General features: G+C 42.4%; 1 protein-coding gene across 1 annotated transcript; it reads left to right on the top strand.

Annotated features, from left to right (window-relative positions):
• The first annotated feature begins 659 nt into the window (after positions 1–659).
• CLN5 (CLN5 lysosomal BMP synthase) lies at positions 660–9,665 on the top strand. The gene is made up of 4 exons (XM_089680387.1): positions 660–994; positions 2,934–3,108; positions 4,664–4,889; positions 6,827–9,665. Exons 1-4 carry the CDS (start codon positions 906–908, stop codon positions 7,318–7,320), a joined length of 984 nt encoding a protein of 327 aa, XP_089536513.1. The 5' UTR covers positions 660–905; the 3' UTR covers positions 7,321–9,665.
• The last annotated feature ends 4,449 nt before the right edge of the window (positions 9,666–14,114 follow it).

A 14,114-nucleotide genomic window follows, 5' to 3' on the forward strand; every position in this document is an offset into this window, starting at 1 on the left:
TTTTTACCTAAATTTATTAAGAAATTTAATTTTTTAAAATTATTTTATTCAATATGTTTTATAGCAAAATGTAAAAAAAAAATTTTTAAAATTTTTGGTCTTTTTTCATTTATAGTGCAAACAATGTAAAAACCCAGTGATGATCAAATACCACCAAAAGCTCTATTTGTGTGAAAAAATGATTGAATAAAATTAATTTGTGTACAGTGTTGCAGGGCTTGCATTTGTCAAAGTAGCGCAGCGCCCTACAGCACATCATTGACCTGGGTCATGAAGGGAGGTAAATCTTCCAGAGGGCAAGAGGTTAATATTAGTTCTATTAGCCCATTTTATCATGCATATCAAAAATAATACACTTCTTCCCCAGCATCTAAAAGGTTAAACCCTCAGTGTTCCCTGCAGGCAGTTGTTTGTACAGGACACAGCCACTAAACCCTCCATATAATACAGCATCCCACTGACTCAGCATAGAAATCATCACAGCACACCGCCACTAAGCCCTCCATACAATACAGCACCTCGCTAACTCAGTATAGCAATCTAATGACAGCGTCACTATATGCTGCAAACGTCCGTCCTTAGCCCCTCCCTTTTCCGCCCACACACTCTGCCTCCATCCCTATTGCCTCTGACATCACTTCCCACCCTAATTCCCCGACGGCCATCTCTAATCCTGGCAAGATCGTACCTCGTGAAGATGACTTTAGAGATAATGTGATAATAAAACTAATACATAACCGACATAGGAATATCGAAATGAAAACAGATTGTAAACACGGGTTAGAAATGACAGCCTGCCCGGTCATTTGACTGACTTCCTGTTGATGTGAAGAAGCAGAGAAGTGTCATGAGGCTTGTGTGCCTGGGGAAGTGTAGTGATCGGTTCTCCTGGAGGTGTATGTGACATGATGACACGGGTGGCGCTAGCCTTGGCCCTGATCGGGGTGTCAGTGTGTGGTGTGGTCGGGCTTCAGCTGTGGCCAGTACCATACAGGTAAGTCAACTACATAGTGGAGTGGGCTTCTGTCATCTATGATGGACTGGCAGGAAACAGGAAGAATGAAGCACACTAACAACCTATAGGTTCTTATTGCCTAGTAGACACTGGAATCAATAGGAACCTGTATAGCAGGGGTCTCCAAACTGTGGCCCTTTGCTAGCCTTTATCCAGCCCTTAGGGCACTATTCCTCCCTCTGACTCCCAACGATGGGGCACTATCCCTCCTTCTGACTCCAATGATGGGGCACTATTCCTCCCTCTGACACCAACAATGGGACACTATCCCTCCCACTGACACCAACATTGGGACACTATCCCTTCCACTGATACCAACGATGGGGCACTATCCCTCCTTCTGACTCCAATGATGGGGCACTATCCCTCCCTCTGACACCAACATTGGGACACTATCCCTCCCTCTGACACCAACAATGGGACACTATCCCTCCCACTGATACCAACGATGGGGCACTATCCCTCCTTCTGACTCCAATGATGGGGCACTATCCCTCCCTCTGACACCAACATTGGGACACTATCCCTCCCTCTGACACCAACAATGGGACACTATCCCTCCCACTGATACCAACAATGGGACACTATCCCTCCCACTGATACCAACGATGGGGCACTATTCCTCTTACTGATACCAACGGTGTGGCACTTTTCCTCCCACTGATACCAACGATGGGGCACTATTCCTCCCACTGATACCAACGATGGGGCACTATTCCTCCCACTGACACCAACGATGGGGCACTATTCCTCCCACTGACACCAATGATGGGGCACTATTCCTCCCACTGACACCAACATTGGGACACTATCCCTCCCTCTGACACCAACAATGGGACACTATCCCTCCTACTGATACCAACATTGAGGCACTATTCCTCCCACTGATACCAACGATGGGGCACTATTCCTCTTACTGATACCAACGGTGTGGCACTATTCCACTGATACCAACGATGGGGCACTATTCCTCTTACTGATACCAACGATGGGGCACTATTCCTCTTGCTGACAACGATGGGGCACCATTCCTCCCACTGATTCCACAAAGATTGGGGCACTATTTCTCCCAATGATGGGGCACTATTCCTCCCACTGTCACCAACGATGGGGCACTATTCCTCCCACTGACACCAATGATGGGGCACTATTCCTCCCACTGATACCAACGATGGGGCACCATTCCTCCCACTGATTCCACAAAGGTTGGGGCACTATTCCCCCCAATGATACCAATGATGGGACACTATTCCCCCCACTGATACTAATAATGGGGCACTATTCCTCCCACTGATACCAACGATGGGGCACTATTCCTCTCACTGATACCAACGATGGGGCACTATTCCTCTCACTGATACCAACGATAGGGGACTATTCCTCCCACTGATACCAACGATGGGACACCATTCCTTCCACTGACACCAATGATGGGGCACTATTCCTCCCACTGATACCAACGATGGGGCACTATTCCTCTCACTGATACCAATGATGGGGCACTATTCCTCCCACTGACACCAATGATGGGGCACTATTCCTCCCATTGATACCAATGATGGGGCACTATTCCTCTCACTGATACCAATGATGGGGCACTATTCCTCCCACTGTCACCAATGATGGGGCACTATTCCTCCCACTGTCACCAACGATGGGGCACTATTCTTTCCACTGACACCAACGATGGGGCACTATTCCTCCCACTGACACCAACAATGGGGCACTATTCCTCCCACTGACACCAAAGATGAGGCACTATTCCTTCCGCTAATACTAAATATTCCAAGACAATTTCTACTCCCAATGGCCAAATTCCGACCCCCTTAAGTCTGTAGGACAGTAAACTGGATCTTTGTTTAGAAATTTTGAAGACCCCTGTTTTGCAGTAATCTTTTCATTTCCTTTATATATGCAGGCGATTTGACTATCGTCCTAAGACAGATCCCTACTGTCAAGCCCAATATACATTTTGCCCTACTGGATATGCAGATGGCTCTATTCCCTTGATGAAGGATGAAGACACCATTGAAATTTTTCGACTACAAGCACCAGTTTGGGAATTCAAGTATGGAGATCTTCTCGGTCATTTTGTAGGTGTACTTTGTTTTTGTTTTTTAAACATTAGAGACACAGAGACAAAAATAGACACTTGTGTTTGTAAACAAAATTCAGTTAATTACATTTTCTTTGCTAGAAATGTATTAAGAATTTTGTAATGTAATAAAGTTTCTGCTTTCCTTCTGCTGACTGTGGAGGCAAATCCTTTAGTGCTGGATCATACTCGAATCGCACAGAAACCTGATTGGCATTCCTGTGCGATTCAGTGTGATGCAATTTTCAGCCCATTCAATTGGATGGGCTGAATTTGCATTGGATCGCACCAAAGGTAATGCATGCACTACTTTTAAAAACGCACTGCAACTGGAACTCATGGTACCGCAGTACCCTGTGATCTGGTGCATGCAAACGCTCTGCATTTGCAGTCTGTGTTTGGGGAGTGGTTAGGAATCCATTGACACTTGCAGCAGATCACACACCCAATGTGTTTGGAATGCGGTTCAGGAAACGTGCACTGAACACAGGTTTCTGAACCACGTGCCAGTGTGTACAGGCACTTAGGCTTTAGGCACTGCGGCAATCTTCAGTTACGCAATCCCTGTACTTAAATTCACCTGCAGGTGGTCACAACTTTCAGCAATCTGTGGTTAATATTTGGCCTCTTTGACCAGTGTAGTCATCACTAAAGAATAAGTGTTGTCATGCTTATTTGAGATTATTTGTGCACAATGGTGTAATGCTTCTCAGTAAATTATGGGTCAACATGGCATGATGGTTTAACAAATGGACAGCACAGTGGCTATGTGGTTAGCACTTCTGCCTAGCAGTATTAGGGTCATCTGTTCAAATCCCAACCATGACACTACCTGCCTGGAGTTTGCATGTTCTCCCTGTGCCTGCATGGGTTTCCTCCAGGTACTTTAGTTTCCTCCCACACTCCAAAGAGATGCTGGTAGGTTTATTGGATCCTGTCTAAATTGGCCCTAGTATGTGTGACTGTGAGTTAAAGCGCTTTGGAAATTGATGTCACTATATAAGTACCTGTAATAAACAAATAATGTAGTACAGAGTCTATACATGGCACAGGAACTCATTCATAATGGACACCCATCCTTATAAGATACCTATATATTCTTCATTCTAGGCTAGAGATGTCTATGTAGGCTAGCTAAAGTGTGGCCAGGATGGTTGTTCCAGCTCTCTGTGCTGTGTTCTAGTGCATGGTCCAGTGATTCCACTCATTATAGCACTGCCAAGAGTCTTTCATTTTGACTGTAGCAGTTGACACTCAGAAATAAATTTTAGCATGGAAATGGATTGCTGTAAATTTTAAATATAGACTAGTTATACATTACGTACTTCAAAACACAAGGGTAGTCCCCAGCATCCTGCTAGACAGACCTACCAATTCTTCTAGCCTAACTTATAAAATGCCACAGTCTAGGCGGCAGGTAAACTCCATCCCTGCACCCAAAGGGGCTGTTTGTCACAACACATTGCTTCTGCAGACAGTCCGGGTTTATAAATTTGTTCTTTTGTCCAAATTACGTATGCAAAGCCATTATCGTTTCTATCCATTTTTTGTAGAAAATTATGCATGATGCCATTGGATTCAAGAGCTCATTGACTGGGAAAAATTACACTGCAGAATGGTATGAGCTTTTTCAGCTTGGAAATTGTACATTCCCTCACCTTCGGCCTGATGTAGAGGAACCATTCTGGTGTAATCAAGGAGCAGCCTGCTTCTTTGAAGGAATAGATGATGAACACTGGAGGAGCTATGGAACTTTAGTTCCAGTAGCAACAATCTCAGGTAAACACAAATGTTAACCAAAGGCTCACTAGCTTTCTATGTAAAAACTGCAGGTAGAGGATTGAGGATGTCATTACAGCAATCATTCAGACATCTCCTTCATGTTCTAGACTAGTCAAGGAAAACGATAACTGAAATCTGATTGTTTGCTTTGTTTAGCTCTAATTTCCTGCAGTCATTTTATACCACATGACAAGGTTACTCAAAGCACGGTCTCTAGTGTTTCACCATAAGTTTGCAGTGTTTACAGTGCAATTGCAGAAATGTTATCTAGCTGATGCATACTGTATGTTTTTGCTTGCCTTTTTAGTAATGTGTGACTTGTAGGCACATGGAGAACCTCCTGTGTTTCTAGTGTGCGTCACTCTTTTTTTTTTTTTCAATACAATTCACAAAAATCCTGTACACACCTTGACACTGCAGCCATTCTGAACAGTCATTGGTTAGTGGGAGAACAAAATGCCCCAGTGACAGTGGTCAGTGGGGGTAATAAATGGCCCTGGGTGAGTGGGAGTAATAATGCCCATGGGTCAAAGGGAGGAATAGTGCCCAAGTGTCTGTGGTCATTGGGAGTGTCAGGGTCGGACTATACAAAGGATATACCATCAGGAAGGATATCAGTCCGCCGTGCCTGTTACAATTCCAGGTGCTGGTGTGCTCTGGATTTTAGTTCCCGGCACCCACTCCCAGGTTGTTCATAATCAAAGACACTGCAACACTACACACCACAGGCATGCATTGTGGTAATATGTGGCAAATATGTGTTGCTGTAACATGACTATTTGAATGGGTCCTATAAAATCAGTAAAAAACTAATAATTGTAGAGTTCCCAGATGTAGCATTAGAAACCAGCAGGTCAGCCAAATGTTACTTGCAGATGCCTACACTTCCCAAGCCTGAATTAAAGCCCTTCTCCAGGCAAAAAAAGTTTTCCCATGCAGTGGGTCTGTGCCTGCTCTTCACGGGTCAACTGCTCATTCTTTCTAGGGGTGAGGAGAGAGCTTATACTCACCCAATCCTTCGTTCCACTGGAGTACAGTGCTCCCCAATTGTCCAGCGATGGACTGTTCTTGGTCTATGCAGCCTGCTTTGAGCTTGATGACATTAGGAACAGTCCGCAACCCAAGACTGCGGGGGTGCTTTATCGGTCTTTTGCTGGGAGGATCGGAGGATTAGGTAAGTAAATCTACTTTATCCTTTCCCCTAGACAGAAATGAACAGTTAACCTGTGCAGTGTGGGCACAGCCCCACTGCATGGTAAAACTGTTTTTTTGCCCAGAGATGCTCTGGGCTTGATGACGTCAGGAACAGTCCACAACTCAAGACTGCTGGAGTACAGGGGTGCTGAACCAGTCTTGTGCTGGCAGGATCGGAGGATTAGGTAAGTAAATCTATTTTAAATGAGCAGTTAACCTGTGCAGAGCTGGCACTGCCCCACTATGGTAAAACTGTTTTCTTGCCCAGAGATGCTCTGGGCTTGATGATGTCAGGAACAGTCCACAATTCAAGACTGCTGGAGTGCAGGGGTGCTGGAATGGTCTTGTGCTGGCAGGATCAGAGGATTAGGTAAGTAAATCTACTTTAAATGAGCAGTTAACCTGTGCAGAGCTGGCACAGCCCCACTGTATGGTAAAACTATTTTCTTGCCCAGAGATGCTGTGGGCTTGATGATGTCAGGAACAGTCCAAAATTCAAGACTGCTGGAGTGCAGGGGAGCTGGACTGGTCTTGTGCTGGCAGGATCAGAGGATTAGGTAAGTAACTCTACTTTATATGAGCAGTTAACCTGTCCAGTGCAGGCACAGCCCCACTGCATGGTAACATTTGTTTTTTGCCCAGAGAAGTCTTTAACTGTTTTACGTGTTTAGCAGATGAAGATCTGATTTAGCATACGTTTCATGTATTATACCTCAGTTTATTTCTGGTTAATATAATAGGTTCCATGTTTAATCAGCTGGCAAAATGGATAAAAGAAGATAACAACACTGGCATTTACTATGAGACATGGACCGTGAAGGATTCAATGGCACCTAATTCAACTTTGTGGTTTGATTCTTATGACTGCAGCAAATTTGTGCTTCGAGTGTACCAGAAGTTATCAGAGCTCGGAGCCACCTTCAAGAAGAGCATTGAGACAAAGTATACTCGCTTGTTCTTGTATAGTGGCGAGCCTGTGTACCTGGGGAATGCAAGCTCCATTTTCGGCCCACATGGGAACAAGTCACTAGCAGCAGAGATTCACAAGTTTTATTTCCCTTACAGACCACATCAATCATTTAAAGACCTTCTTTTAAGCATCCTTGAAATTTATGGGAAATCTGTGTTACAAAAGACATTTTATTTATATTATAATTTTGAATATTGGTATTTACCTATGAAACCGCCTTACATTACAATTACATATGAAGAAATCCCTCTGCCGTCCAGATAGACTCTGAGTGGTCTGCCATATAAAACATTCCATATGTCTTTACCAGTGACTGGCTCTATTACATGTCAGTTTGGCTTCAGAAGGGCCCTGAGGCATGATCAAAGTTGAGTTTGGTAATTAGGATGGTGTACAAATGAAATAAGACAGTTACTGTATTGCATCTTATCCAACAAAGCTTGATCCACTACCAGTGGATCCAATAAAACTCCTATTTCTATCATATTTATTAACATGCTCAGTAACCATAGTTACAGTAACCAACCACTACTAACCATAGAAATCAATCACACTTTAATTTACTAACCAATAAAACAACAGTTGGAATGTTATTAGGTGATATGGTTAAAACACTGGCCATACTAGTATCTTTAAATAAAGTACCAAATAGATTCTCCTTTTCATATACCTCTGGCAAATGTGAAGATAAAACAGATTGATTACTAGGGCATACCATACTGCTCACTTTTAACTGCCTAGGTGCAAAACATTTTCCTTCTACAAATTGTTTTTTTGTGTTCATGAACCCACTGAATGTGCCTTAGGGTTAGTTTATACCAGATTAAAGCGCATATGAAAGAATAATAAATGTAAATGAGGCTAGTTTACACCTTTGCACTGCTTTCACATGTATTTAGAAAAAATGCAGTAGGCTGCATTCTTTTAATATAGTTGTACCGGTACTTATTGTAAACCTCTGTAAATGCAACTCAGTAGAAAAGAAAATACTGCCTGAAAAATATACTGCAAATGCATATAAATGTGTGTGGAATTACACACTAAACATAAGGATTGCGGTCTAAAGAAACCCTTAGGCCTCATTTACACTGGCAGTTGGGGGGGGGGGGGGGGTAAAAATAAGCAGTTGAGTTCTGGTGTTACTGACCCCTTATGCAGCAGCTGGGAGCAGGATGTACACATGGTGCAGCAAAATTTGTACCCAGTGTTGTATTTAGGTTTTGTGCTGCCCTAGGCAACACAAAAATCGTCTGCCCCTGTGGACGCCGATCAACACCCCTGCCCCCCACTTGGGAGAGCCTTCCACTACCCCCCCCGGTGATAGAGAGAAAAACACTCATTTTCACAGCTCCAGACACCCCCGAAAACGAGAGTCAGGCTCTACATACACCATCAAGCAGCCTTTCTCAGATCCCTCCTGGTTCCCATAGCTTGCATGTCCCTTCTTTCATCCCTTCTTCTGGGGGGAGGTGCTGCCCCCCTGAAAAATGCTGCCCTAGGCAAGTGCCTTGTTTGCCTTGTTGTAAATACACCCCTGCCTGTACCCCCAGTCACATTCAGTGATGTTCAGGTGAATGGGGGCTTGCAACCACATGCAATGTGGTGTTGCACACTTTTTGGGGTTAAAACAGATGGTGAGGAGGCAACATAACACCTTCCAGCCGCCTGTCAAATGTCCTCTGAAAAGTGATCCACCATGAATCACTCTAAGGGTCAGTAAGGGCTGCTACATGTGTAAGCAAGCCCTCGGAATCTCAGAAGGTGTTCAGGAAACTTTTACTTGTATTTCCTTCTGTTCAACAAGGTTTTCTGAAAGCTTTAGACAGCTGTTTCTGTACAATCAGCATCTGCCTTGACACATTCCATGGTGAATGGATTAAGGTGGCTGAGTTCCCAGAAAGGTTATAAATGCTGGGGCATTTTCCTGACACCAGTTTTAGAAGTGGCTTGAATTAACTGCATAACGTCTTCAACATTGCAGAATAAGTTCTCTTGAGTCTGACTACTACATTACCTGGATAAATGTGAATCTTCACTATAGACATCACTTTATAAACTATTCCTAAACATATCAAACATGCCGAAAGTGCCAAAGCTCTATGTAATCCACAAGTGTTTTAATTACCATGCCTTTCTTTCCAATGCCTGTGTACATGTACCCAAACAGACTTCTTCAGTAGGGCAATGCAAAGAACAAAGCTGGAATGCAAAGTGCTGCAACCAATAGAAAGCATCCAGATTTCAGTCAGACCCCTGAAAGAAGAATTCTGATTAGTTGTAGGTTATTGCACTTTCTAATTTGATATTTGCCCTATTGGAGCATTCTGAAATAGTCTGCAAGTGTTTTTATGGCCTGTGCTGCACCCCTATAATCATCTATTCTTAGTAGGTGACAAGTGGAGACTGAATGAGTGACACTTCTGAGATGTCTTAATAAAATAATAAATTATTTTATTGAATTCCATTGAGTTTCCATTTTTAGAACCATTTTGGTGTATTGTGTCTGTTTATGTTTACTTTTTATATGGACATTTATAATATTTGTTTCAAGCTTGCCTTTGTAAAACAAATAAATTGCATTTCAGAGTGTAGAGCTCAATATTCCACAAGATGGTGCTGCTGTTTTCTTTATGATGATTTGCCTTCTTACAAATTTTGCATTGTGTTCTGCATTGGATGTGATTTGAGGAAGAAGAGATTTCTTTATGATGATCGGCCTTCTTCATATGTTCTGTGCTGTGTATATATTATTATTTATTATTATACAGGATTTATATAGTGCCAACAATTTGCACAGCGCTTTACAAAAAAAAAGGTAGACATTACAGTTACAATACAACTTGGTACAAGAGGAAACAGGGCTCTGCTCGCTAGAACTTACATACTTGATATTTAAGCAAGAAAAGACTATTTAAAATCTCTGTTAAATTTGGGAATAATTGTTGCACACATGATCGTTCAGTTGCTTCTAAAATTAAATTCAATTCCCCTATTTTAGGAAAAATTCCTTGTAACCATGGGTAAAAACATGTTTTCACAAAAATATACATGTACCATATTTTCCGGCGTATAAGGCGACTGGGCGTATAAGACGACCCCCTAATTTTCCAGTTAAAACATAGGTTTTGGGCTATACTCGCCGTATAAGACTACCCCCTTTCCGAGGCAACACCATTTAAAAACATCAGATTTTTTTAATTGAAATGGTTATGACTTACCGGTACTCAAAATCATTCAAAATCCTCATGTTCATCCTCTGACATCATAAGTTCATGAATGACATCTTGTGATACATTTGTAAGACAGTCATCATATGGATCAAATTCCAAATCAGATGGTTACCGCTGGATGTGCGGTAATACGGTAACTTCGGCTACATACAGTATATATACAGCCCGCTGGATGTGCAGTAATGTACATACAGTATACCAAGCTGGCTCAAATGTCCCTATGACAGATTAATGTGTCAGCCCACTGGATGTGTGGTATATACAGTATACTGAGCCAAGCAGTTTCAAAACGTACCGGTACGTCCCTACGGTAATCAGACCGCTGGATGTGTGTATGTACAGTAGCTGAGGCTACATACAGTATACGCTGGGCCAGGGACGGAGTGACCATTTAGGCACTCGGGCACTGCACGAGGGCCCGGGGTCAGTAGGGGGCCCCATGAGATGCCCCTGGTACCTTTCATAGGCTTTTTTGGGTGTGCATTGAGTGTGGGCAAGGACACAGGGGCCCCATGGTTTCGTATTGCCCGGGGGCCCCATGAGTTGTCAGTCCGCCCCTGCGCTGGGCCAATCACGGCGAGCGATGTATTCTACTAATAAATACAAAGCCTGCTCGGATTGGCTGAGGTTGTGACATCATCAGCCCACCTCTTTGACTTAGCCAATCCGAGCAGGCTTTGTATTCATTAGTAGAATACATCACTCGCCGTGATTGGCCCAGTGTATACTGTATGTAGCCACAGCTACCGTACATACATGCATCCAGCGGGCTGAATACAGTAGGGATGTACCGGTACGTTTTGAAACCGCTTGGCTCAGCGCAGTATACTGTATATACCGCACATCCAGCGGCTGACAGATTAATCTGTCATAGGGACATTTGTTTTGAGCCAGCTTGGCTCAGCGCGGTATACTGTATGTACAGTATTACCACACATCCACCCAGCTTGACCCAAACAAACTCAAGGTTCACATTTTATACCCCGCGTATAAGACAACCCCCAATTTTTAGGGTATATTTTTAAGTATAAAAAGTAGTCTTATACGCCAGAAAATACTGTATGTGTTATAGTGTTTCTATATCTAGAACACCAGACCATATATGTATGAAACAAAACAATACTTGATTTAAAGCTGTATTAAACTAAAAGCAAACATCATATTGCAGCTTACCAATTCTTAGATGTGATGGCTGCATTAGTTTTCTTTGTTAGGCTTCTTTCTTTTATATTTACCTGGTGATTCAGCCAGTAAGTCTGTTGTTTTTTAAAAGAACTAGCTCTCATGCAAATTCATAAGTTAATGGCTCATGTACACTGCAGCCGATAAACTCACATTTATTAGTTGTTTTTCTCATTAGGGAGAGTTTTTTCAGCAGCCCCTAAACTCTCCCTGTTTTCCTATGTGTCCATGTACACTATGTCATTTACAGTCGTTTACAGGCAGTTGAGTTTACAGTCGTTTTTTTGAACGCAGAAAACTTGCGTTTAGCAGTAGATTTTTATCAGCATTTCAAAAGCCTGTAAACACGGCTAAACGCGTTTATAAGCGTTTGCGTTTGACATTTTTTTTTACCGCTTCCATTTCCAGATGCAGTCCAGAGTCTTTTTTCATCATGAAAAATGCATGCAAAGAATTTTCCCGGTACTGAAATGGACCCGGTACGCAAATGGACCTAGTACACCATACTTTTAGATTTCACATGAAAGAAAATATATGTTAGACACTGCTGCAATACTTTCTGCACAGAAATGAACTGGAACACATCCAAACACCACAAAAAAAAAAAAAAAAAAAAGCTAATGTCAACAAATACTGTTCTCTCTGCTTCTGCTCTCTCTATTCCTCTCAAAATGGTTGAAATAGTTAATTTTTTGCTGTTTTTTGGTGCATTCTGAGCATATTGGAAGGTCTGAGGTTATCTTTAAAAAATGCTTCTAAACGCGAACGCTCATAAACGCGGTATGCAAACGCGGCTAAACAGACGTTTTTGAACCTACGTTTTCCAGCAGTCAGTTTCCATTGTTCAGAAGTGTCCAGTGTACATGGGGCCTAAGGGGGTTGAGACAAACCATTTACCACTGACGGGTGCTTAAAATGATCAGCTTTTATTTATTCATGTAAAACATTTATCCTCAAAAAGAAAAAAAAAGTTTGCTATAATTGTGTAACTGCAGTGTGAGCTGGGATTTGGCATTAACTTGTTAGTGTATCTAAAACTGCTAGTACATCTAACACTACCCTCCCCCCAGACTGGCAATGCTGATGTCTATTGTGCCCCCGGTGCTCCTTCATCCATAGTGGGGGCACTCTAATACTTGAGGTGTGTCACTGGCCAGATCACCAGGTGAAAACAGAAAAAAGCCAAAGAAAATAAAATTAATTCAGCCACCACATCTAATGATTGGTAAGCTGCAATATATTACATTTTTTATTTAATGCCACTTTAACCAAGTAAAAGAGACCCACTGGAACATTTTGACTTTAGTAATATCCGTTATAAACTCTCTTCCTCTTTTAAAGGGTTTTGAACATTATTTCCAAAGGATTATGAAGTTTATGATATCACTTGTCTCAAACAAGCCCTTTTTTTATTTTTTTCAAGAAAAGGAAATAGGTGACACACTTGAAGCTGCTGCCCTTATTTCCAAGCAGTTTTCTTAAAAACAACTCAATTTCTGCTAGCATTTTTTTTTCAATGCTATAAATGTATGTCGTGTATTTTGTTGATGGGTAGGAAGATTGAGCTCAGCACGGCATGCATCATGTTCACACATTTGTCTCTGCCTGCTTTTAGAGAACTGGGACTACTTGTTTTAACTCATGTTGTACATGTTATAAAATGTCATGGATTACAGAACTCAGGAAACACACCTTTTAACAATTTAAGAATGGACATGTTAAAGTAATATTAAATCCTTTGCAATTTTTAGCTTAATACATTGAACACAATGAAACAAACTTTTCCCAATAAACTCTTTGTTAAAATTCTTATCTCAGCACTTGCAAATTAAAATTTTCAATGCTCTTCCCCTCTCTGTGCTGCTTCCCTGAACTTCCGTTCTTCACAGGAAGGAGTTAACAGTGAACAGCGCAGTTTATAGTCAGGCTGTTAACTTGGAGAAGGTTGGTGGGAGGAAGAAGTAAGTAGCAGCGAAGTGCCTTGCCACCCTAGGCTATGGGGTTGTGTGTTTCTTTTGATGCACACAGTGTAGGGAGACATAACTCTAGTACCTGCATGCAAGGGTGGGTCCACGGGATGCTGCAAGAGAAAGGAGCCACCCTTAAACAGGAAACCTGGAATAGTGGTCATGGCACCAGCTTAAACTGGAACATAGGCAAGAAGAATAGATATAGAAGCTGCATGCACAGTAAGTGATTAAATCAGGTGCTGAAACTGAAGGTTTAATATCACCTTAAGCCTGGGTTCACATATATGCGGTGTGGTATATTGCATGTGATTCGCGCAGGAACCTCACCGCACCGCATTCCTGTGTAAATCACATGCGATTTGTGTGCGGTGCGATCGGAGCCATACATTTTGTATGGCTCGAATTGCACCGCACCGCACCAAAAAGGTGCAGGACCCTTTTTTGGGTCCGCACTAGAATCGGTTTGCATAGGTATTCACACCTATGCGATCCAATTCTGCACATCGCACTGCGTTTTGTGGACTGTTTTCAGGGTGTTGTTAACATACACACTCGCAGTGTTTCACATGAATGGGGTGCGATTCTGAAGCAGTGCGGAATTCGCACAGAAAACGCTGCAAATTCCGCACCGTATCAGTGTGAACCAGGGCTAAGGCAAACATAATCTACTTAGAAC

This window comes from Staurois parvus, unplaced genomic scaffold, assembly GCF_062004578.1.
Source record: "Staurois parvus isolate SC_StPar_1 unplaced genomic scaffold, SC_StPar_1.0 ptg000243l, whole genome shotgun sequence".
NCBI lineage: Eukaryota > Metazoa > Chordata > Amphibia > Anura > Ranidae > Staurois > Staurois parvus.